The sequence below is a fragment of the Typopeltis vanoorti genome, chromosome 5 (assembly GCF_054136105.1).
Source record: "Typopeltis vanoorti isolate ZY-2024b chromosome 5, IOZ_Tvanoo_1.0, whole genome shotgun sequence".
NCBI classification, from domain to species: Eukaryota; Metazoa; Arthropoda; class Arachnida; order Uropygi; family Thelyphonidae; genus Typopeltis; species Typopeltis vanoorti.
The window spans coordinates 144070489-144080376 of record NC_143553.1 but is presented as its reverse complement, the minus strand read 5'-3'; the positions used below and the strand labels follow the sequence as shown (position 1 = coordinate 144080376).

General features: G+C 36.2%; 1 protein-coding gene across 1 annotated transcript in view; it reads right to left on the bottom strand.

The window, feature by feature from the left end:
* Nucleotides 1-688: 688 nt before the first annotated feature.
* Nucleotides 689-9888, bottom strand: part of LOC150106898 (uncharacterized) — a 94928-nt gene continuing 85728 nt past the window's right edge. The window contains exon 9 of the mRNA XM_090393501.1: nucleotides 689-971. Within this exon, the coding sequence (XP_090249627.1) occupies nucleotides 870-971 (102 nt within the window). The 3' untranslated portion in view covers nucleotides 689-869. The remainder of the gene's footprint in view (nucleotides 972-9888) is intronic.

Sequence of the window (9888 nt, the reverse complement as noted above, 5' to 3'; positions counted from 1 at the left end):
TGCTATTATAAATATATGTCTTAACAAAGTGTCAAACAAAAGATAAACTGATGCACAAGTCTTGATCCTAACAAATTTGATGGCTAATCATGCAATTATATGTCACGACAACTTGTACCTCAGTTCCAACTTAATCAGTTCGAATATCACAAATTATTGTATCACAGAACCGAGCTTGCAAATCATATTCCAAATAAACTTGAATTCTTAGATCCCCTGAGAATAATTAACAATATGATGGATACCAAAAGAACCCAAGAAATGAAGGAAAAGTAAAAAAATCAGGAGAGAGAGACTATCGTCAGAGGAAAAGAGAAAAAGTAGGAGCATCTATCTCACGCTTTAAATGTTATTCTTATGGTGAAAAATTAGAATAAATTTAACCAATAAAACACAAAGAAAATAGTAATTCCAGCATTTCTCTAGTCCTCACCCCCCCCCCCTCCTTCAATGGAAGGTTGACATCTAACCTTTCATTAGATTTCAATCTTCTCTCACAGGGTTCATTTTTCTATTTTATATGTAAAGATGATAGAGCTCACTGCTTCAAAGTATGTATTTTTTGTATACCTGAAACCAAAGCATACACTGCAACATGACCTTTTCTGCACAAAGGGCAACTTCCTCAGACTTCCCCAGGTGTACATAAAAATTTTAATAGCATCAATAACATTAATATTGGATTATTATTATTAACAAACCACTTTAAGCTGAACATGTTTAGCTATAAAAGTTTTGTATGAGCTATACTTTTCCTGTGTGTATAAAGCACAGCAAAGTAATGTTCAAATAACAAATATGTATACCTTATACAAAATAACAGTAAAGCTAGGAAAATACAGAAACAGATGCATATGAAACTGGATGTATTACTTTGTTATCTCTGTAATTATGATCCTAGTTACAAAACCAATCAGAATGGCAAATACAACTGTTACTATAGTCCCATGAGTCATGGAGAAGCCAAATACCTGAAAAAAAAAATCAATCTTGAAAAATCTTATAAGAACTATTTAAGTTTTTCTTTCTATTTTTTTTTAGAATGCCCTATTAAAAGTAATGATATACAGTATAACAATTACAATTTATGAAACTTTTCTCAATAAAGCTGAACCTCTAAACCTCTGCAACCATTTAAGTGAAAGTTTTTTTTTTTCTTGGAATAGAGTCAGTTCACAAATGAATTGTCATTTAAAAACTTCCAATGTCTTTTTTTTTTTTCTTAACTGAAATCCCTATATATAAGCAACACAATTGCAGTACTTAAAACAGGGAGAATAAGCTTTTAATGGAAATTCTGACTTTATGGTGATAGCACTCTCGACAGCTGGAAATTAGTACCATGAGTGGGTAAAGCTTTAGACAGCACTGCTCTAGATGCAAAACATGTTATTTTTCAAGCTAGGACTTCCAATAAAGCAGGGGGGGTAGTCTCACATTAGGCAACAAAAACTGTCTACCACTTAGAGACTTCCACTAAAATCCATGCCTCAGTGGGATTCAAACCAACAGCCAGTTGGCTAAAGTGAGCATACTACCCAATCAAGTCAGCAATACTCAAGGAATACCAGCTTACTCAGGCTTTTATAAACATAAAAATGAATCCACAGCATTTGTGGTAAATAAGCAGTGGTTTATAACAACTAACTTACCAAGGCAGACAGACATGTCAGATAAATGTATTATTTAAGTGCAAATGTGGTATCTTGGATTTTTAGATTACTGCATTACATTTACTATTAATGCAGTATTTTGAAAAACCAAAATGCTATATTTGCACTTAAATAATTATTCTTTGCATATAGAAATAAAAATATAAGATAAAAGAAGATAAAACAAAATAAAACTCTGCAAACTGCAGTCTCAGAAGTGTCACCAATATACTATTCAGATTCCCTAAAAATCATACTAGGTTGAACAGTGGCAATAAGATTATTTGATAACTGGCATAGAAGCTTCTCAAAGCAATACAGTTAGGTTCAGTATAGTATCTAGAGGCCAGTCTGTGGAACCTTTTTTTAAAGATGTATCCTCAAGAAGAAGAAGAAATACTGAGCCTCTACAATCTGATGCAACTCTGAAAACATCACTCATATTACATGCGAGAAGAAATGGGGAAAAGTAAGCCAGGACTTGGCTGGAATCCAAACATGGTTTATGTTCACTTCATGCTTTCAATATGCTAAGTAGTAGAATTACACTGGGTGGTGAAACTATAACCAGTAGGATTTCATTTGTTTGGCTTTCCTTTAAGGGATGTGGGCACAACACCTTGACACCTACCTATGTCAGTTTACTCCTTGATAGCTTCCTCTAGTTTGATGGTTTAAAGCCTTTGGGCTGTGGAATATCCAAAGCTATTAATGAGCATACCAATGTTGAAGATGTAATACTGGGATTATGAATACACAGTGGAGATGCTTCTGGTCATAAAACCAACATATCCAGCCTAAATAAACACTACCGCCAATGTCCATTGGTAAAACATGCTAAATATTTAATTTATTGCCTAATCTTTTTTCACACAGTAGATGTAGCTGCAGCAAAATTTTCAATTCCCCTTGACTGTGTCTCCTTCTCACAATCTCTTTTTTGGCCTTCTTAAAATTCTTTTGCTTTTGCATTTCCAATCTTCTATCATCTTTCCAAATCTATTAGTCATTCTTCTGTTATTCTATTTTTCTTATTGTTTTGTCGAGTTGATATTACACTACCCATGAACATCACTTAGTCTTACCAACTATTTTCCATTAGGTGTTCATCTGAGAAGCTTAATGTTGATGCTTGATAAATAGGAATAACCTAACTATATAAATCACTGGATTATTAGATTACCACTCAAAAGCATATAACAGCTGGTATAAAAGGCATAAAAAAATTAGAAAATAGGGCAATTGTTTTTGATATTTCTGAATTGCATGATAAGGGCAACTGCATGAATCATGCAACGGGAAATTGTGTGTTTTGGCAATTATTATGGTAATTATTACTCAATTTGTAAGCCATGTATTTCAGATGGAAATAAGAAGCATCAGAGGTGATGGGACTGAAATGTCTTGAGATACTATACTCAGATAAATCTAGTGGAGGTAATATACGAAGACAAACACTTCATGTTTTAGCTCTGCTAAGTTATATATGCAACAGTTGCATTATATTCCTATATCTATGATGAGGAGATAACTCTAGTATCCATAAAAGGATAGTAAAAAACATGTATTCACAGTAAAAAAAAGTTTCATAAATTATAATTAATTATACACATATTTCAGTTAAAGTTTCATAAACCACTGTTAGTTTTAAAAAAGTGAATAACAGGAAAATTAGAAATAACAATGCAAGCACACAGAGAATTGTATATTTTTCATGCAGTTGACATAATGCCAGGTAAATATTATGCTATTAAGTATCTGATATGTGTGAGAGATAAAGCATTAAAAAAATATCAAGTAACATTACTGATAACAATTTCCCAAATTTTGGGTACAGACAGTTCATCATCAAGGAGAGATTAGGATAGTGAAAAACCTAATTGCCTTCTTTGAAAAGACCTCCGAATTTCTGTTTGGTCTGTAGTAATTTAGCTTCACTCTGGAGAATCCTATGGATAGTATTCTTAATTCCATGTTAGAAAGGCCAGTTTTTTTTTTTTTTTAGTTTATATAAGACCAGTGTGCTGAAATGCATTATATAGATACAAGGAATCTGATATAGTCAAGATAGCAGCGCCAGGGTTGTACTTTCATCTTTTGGATAAGAAAAGAGCTAGTTTGGTTGACAGGTTTAAATGTAGCTGCAAGAAGAAATTTCTTTAGGACATGAGCAATACATTCAGAAGTTCCTGTAACATATGGGACAGATATCCTACAGAAGTCATCTCTTCTTGCAGAATGATGAATATAACAGATGGATAAGGTAGGTTTGTGGTAATGGATGTAGTCCATTACCACAAACCTACCAAATGGAGTCCTACTTACAAAATTTCCTAGCTCCTCTTAAACCTCTTTACTCCCTTAACTGAACCAGCTGACAAGCTGATATAAGGAGTTAAATAAAAAGATATTTATTAAATGCTTATATTTCAACTGAATTTCAAACTAGCACCTTCAAGTAAGTAACAGGTTACAGTTTACACACAACAATGAGTAAGTGAAACAATTCAAATAATTCAAATTGTAATGGGCAAAAAGATCCAAAGTCCTAATTTGGCATCCCCTAATGTTGTATAAAAGAAGTACGCTAATTTCCATAAAAGGAGCAAAAAGAAAAATCAAAATAACTCAAAAACTGATGAATTTTTACACTTCGGTGAAAAGAAGCATGATACGAGAAGTGAAAGAAACACTCACAAAAACTGTAAATGAATAGTTTAAAGTAACAAATAAGTATGTGAAGGCAATGGCCAAAAACAAGAGATTAAAAGTCACTCCTCACAGCAATGCAGCACTCAATGTTTTATACAGTTTAATGTACTGAGCTCCTGGACACCATTATACATTACATTAAACTGTATAAAATATAATGAGTGCTGTATTGCTGTGAGGAGTTTTGGGGGGAGGATTTGGGAGCAGTAACACTGGCTATCTAGCTATCTACCTAGCTATCCAGTCGATATGTACGATAGTCTCTTCTTGAAGATATTGGTCCACAAGCTTTGCTCCTTGAGGACATGCATTATCGTCTTGCAGGATAAATGCCTCCCTTATCACACTTACATATGAATGAACATAGGGGTCCAGGACCTTGTCTCTATAAGTTGCAGCATTCATGGTTCTGCTAGGAAGCACACACACAGGTTGGTGCATCCACCCAATGAGATAACTCCCCAAACCATCACACTACCTCCATCATAATTGTCCCATTCATGGATATTAGAGGAATGATAATGTGTCCCTGGCTCTCTACAGATCAGAGCATGTCTGTTATTGTTTTGTAGAGCAAATCAGGAGTCATCTGTAAACAATACTGACCCCCATTAGTCTTAGATCTAGTTGACATGAAGCATGGCCCATTTGAAACGTTCTCTCCCATGGAATGGGGATAGGAGCACACCAGTCATCTAGTATGCAGACCACCTTTTTGAAGCCTTCTGTACATAGTGGAAGCAGATACCAATGTTCCTTTAGCTGATATGAGATCAAATCATAGTTGATTTGGGGTAGCACTCTTGTTTAGGTAAGCAAATAATTGGAGATATTGGTCACCAAATTTCATTTTATTTGACACTTTTATATTTAAAGTAAAATACTAGAGCCTCCATAGCTGTTGGTTTCAACAATGCCCTTCGGTTGGAAAGACCTGGGCTTGAATCCCATCTAGGATGCAAAGAACCTTTATCATATGGAGTCTCATATGGAGGTAGAGGGCTTTTTCTTCCAGAAACTCGGGATTCGTTTCTCAGAACAGGAAAACTGGCCATTAGAACACACGCAATTACATACATAATACACTGCCTGTAGGAAACTACAGTTGCCCCCCCCCCCCCCCTACAGACAGGCCATGAAAACCAATGGACAAACAGTCCAGCAGCACCTACAGTGTACTGGTTAAGGGACCAGCCCCATCTAAGCAATAAAGGATAATAATAATAATAATAATAAAAAGAGAGTAAAATGCTGATTCAGCACAGGATCACAGTATCTCAAATTTACTGTTTTAATTATTGAGCAACTGACATGCAACTGCTATTCTTAGAAAATAGCTTCATATTGCTCTACTCTATATACCTTTCAGGCATAACAAAACTCATATCATTGGTGGAAGTTTTTTCACTTGGTTATACTATAAATTAAAGATACCAAGAAATTATATACTTGGTTTAATCCTTTATCCAAGTGTAAGCAAACAAAGTTTGCACCTGAAGGACTGGGGCAACTTGTATAAGGAAGCTAAGACTTCACATCACTTGCCTAGTATCCCATAATACAAAGCACATCTCCTTGCAGACATGTATAATGCTATGCATTATGGGAAGGGTCTCTACCCAGACCGATTTCAACCTCTATTGAGGTCTCTTCAGTGGAAGCTTTAATTTATAGTATAACCAAATGAAAAACTTCCAACAATTTTCTCTAATCTGGAGTAATTTAATAATAAGGCGTGAGACTTTTGGCAACTTGTATATGAAAATATGATTACTTCAACCTTCGTATCATCTCTGGGTCTGGCTCCCACTGAAGAGACCTCAATAAAGGTTGAAACCGGTCTGGGTAGCGACTCTCCCCATAATGCTAAGCATTATGGGGAGGATCATGCATGTCCACAAGGAGATGTGCTTTGCATTATGGGATACTAAGCCAAGTGATGTGAAGTCATATCACCTTTACCACGAGTTGCCCCAGTCCTGAAAATACTTCAGGTGCAAACTTTGTTTGCTTACACATAGATAAAGGATTCAACCAAGTATATAATTTCTTGGCATCTTTAATTTAAAACTCATGGCATGTCAAATTCAAGCTGTTATTACTCAGAGGATGATGCTGTGACACAACTTTGATTTTGTTTGGCTGGGGAGTTTTGTACACATGATAAGTGTAAACCAAAGATACTGTAGTTCAAAAAATTAGAAATACATGAAATGTATTTCTGTTCTTTAAGAGATACTTGTGCCACGAGAGGTTTCTTTAATTCACACGAAATAAGTAATGATATTTATTTAAAGCCATATATTTCAGCCAATATTACAGGCCATCATCAGTGGTAATGATAGTTAATTACAAGGTAGAACACAATCAATTGTTCGTGTTCTACCTTGTTTGAAAAAGTAAGAGTCGTTTGATGTTATACATAAAATAATGCAATGGTATAACTGAGAAAACACTGAATTATTAATTATTCATCAACTCTATTTAAAAAATAAAAAATTAAAAAAACATTAGTGATATGTGATTAGAATAAGACTTCCCCACATCTTAGGTAGTGAGAGGCAATCATTCCGATTTAAGTTTGAATGGTGAAGTAAGACCTTAACACGTTCTTTAAACAAATGCTCAAATTTATAGCAACACAGATGAAGCAAGTGCACTTCATACCATAGGATACCATGGTCTGTATCTATTCCATGCTGTGCCAAGCCAGATTTATCAGATTTCCTGTTGCTAATATTAGACCGGTGCTCTTGTATTCTCTTTTCTACTGAGTGTCTAGTTTTCCGAAGTAAGAACAATGACAGTCACAAGTAACTTGGCAGACGCCAGTAAGAGCCAGAGGAGAATGTTTATCTTTGGAAGATGGAAGCCATGATGATAATTTGTTGATAAGAATAAATGTGGTCATTCTGGATTTCTTAAGAATTCTGTTTCCTTGTTATTTGAACTAGGATTATAGGAATTAAAAAGTAGTTGTGGTCCTTTCTGAGAAGTCATTGAATTTCATGTACTGTTCAATGTTTAAGAGTTCTTGCTGCAATTGTTGAGGCATGGAACAAACAGTGTGAGCATGCTGTACTAAAGTTTTTTTAATTCCAGTCTTCTGTGAGGGATGATGAGCAGACTGCTGTTGAATGTAACATCCAGTGAAAGTAGGCTTTGATAAATGGAAGTAATTAATTCACCTGATGGTGAGTGGAAGAGTAGAATATCTAAAAAAGGATGATTTCTTGTCTTTTTCTATTTCCATAGTAAATTTAATTCATGGATGGAGCCAGATCGCAAAATAGAAGGGTGACCGGCAGGCACATGAACGGTATAAAGAGCAGGCCAGAAGGGTGACGAGTGTGGTAAGAAAAGCAAAAAAAGGATTACGAAAGAACATTGGCCAAGCAGGCTAAAGAGAATCCTAAACAGTTTTTTAGATATGTAGCAAGTAAAAGGAAAAATGTACATGGCAGATTGATTTTAAAGAATGCCGATGGTAGGGAGGTAACTGAATCAGTTGAGATAGTTGAGTTACTGAGTGAGCACTTTGCAAAAGTATATCATCCAGTTGGTGACATTGCAGAAACGAATAAACCAGTAGATTATACGGGAATTGTGGTTAATGAAGTGGAGGTGAGTAGTCTATTGCATAACCTCAATGTCAATACATCTGTGGGATTGGATGGTATACCAGCTCGTGTTGTACGAGAAGCAGCTAAAGAATTGTCAGTACCCTTGACCATTTTGTTTAATTTGAGTCTCGGGTCTGGGTTAGTCCCGAGCGGGTGGAAAGAGGGGAAAATAGTTCCACTGCATAAAGGTGGTTCCAAGACTGCTGTTGTAAATTACCGACCGATTAGCATATCAGGAATCATTGTCAAGGTCTTAGAGAAAATAGTCAAAAGGAAAATACAAGATTGGATTGAAGAAAATGGGATACTGTATCGGGGACAGCATGGTTTTGTGAAGGGTAGGTCATGCCTCAGTAACTTGCTCACGTATTATAACACAGTGACGGCTGAACTGGATAAGGGTAATGGGTTTACGGTGATTCTACTGGACCTTGCCAAGGCCTTTGACAGGATTCCACATGGAATTCTAATCAGTAAATTGCAGCATATGGGAATGGACATAGGGTTGGTGAGATGGATAGATATCAGAGAGTGGTTTACTCGGGAGTAGAGTCCACAAGACGGCCTGTGACTAGTGGTGTGCCACAAGGATCTGTTCTTGGACCACTGCTGTTTAATTTGTTCATAAATGATATAGGAAATGATCTGAGTGGAACAGTTCAATTGTTTGCGGATGATGCGAAGTTGGGTAGGGCAATAGTGAATGCAGATGACATCAAAATTTTGCAGGATGATTTGGATAGATTGGAGGTCTGGGCTAAGGAGAATGGATGTCAGTTTAATGTGGCAAAATGTAAGGTTATGCATTTTGGGGTGAAAAGATTGGCGGCAGTTTACTGCATTGGTGGAACCCTGCTCCAGGAAATTGATGAGGCACGAGATTTAGGAGTGTTAGTGGATAAGGAATTGAAATTTAGGGGACACATTGCAAAAGTGACCAAAACAGCTCATCAAATCACTTGGTTGCTGAAGAATACGTTGACAAGCAGAGACAAGCAGGTTATTGTTCCTCTCTATCGAGCCTTGATAAGACCCCATCTAGACTACTGTGCTCAGATTTGGTCACCTAGGTTTCTTCTTGATGGGGAGGATGTGGAGAGGATCCAGAGGCGAGTGACCAAGATGATAGCAGGTCTGTGGAATGAACCGTATGAGAACAGGTTGAGGATTTGTGGGTTGCAAAAATTGGTTGATAGGCGGAAGAGGGGAGATATGATTGAGACATTCAAATTACTGAAGGGTTTCTATAAAATTAATTCAGAAGATATTTTTGAGAACAGGGCTGGTTGTGGGAGGACTAGGGGACATCCATGGAAACTGGGCAAAAGTGTGATTAGTAAAGGTGTTAGAGCTGGGTTCTTTACTTTTAGAGTAGTGAATGAGTGGAATGCGCTCCCTGAGTCTGTAGTGGATGCTGTGACAGTGAATGAGTTTAAGGCGAGGTATGATAGATACTGTATGAATGTCAGATAGTTGTGATGAATATGATTTGGGGCCTCCCTCGATGAGTCTAATGACTCCCTGGAGTTGCCCGTAATAATAGTAATAGTAATAATAGTCATCTATATAACAAACCCAAAATGAAGGCTGAGGGTGAGAAAAGAATGTCTTCTAGATCAGTGCTTCCCATACTTATGGATGTAAAGGCCCCCTTGGAGAAATTAAAATATTTCACGGCCCCCATCAAAAAAAAATCTTAATGCAGACATATATTATTATAATATTTAATGTATTTATATTCAATACAAAACGTACACAGTGAATATCGCAAAAATCAAATGCAAATATTACATTTTTAGCATCTTACATACACATTTGACATGGCACACCTAGTCTTAAAACATTTTAAATTTGTTTTCATTATTTCACGGCCCCCCAATGGGGTCACCGCCCACAGTTTG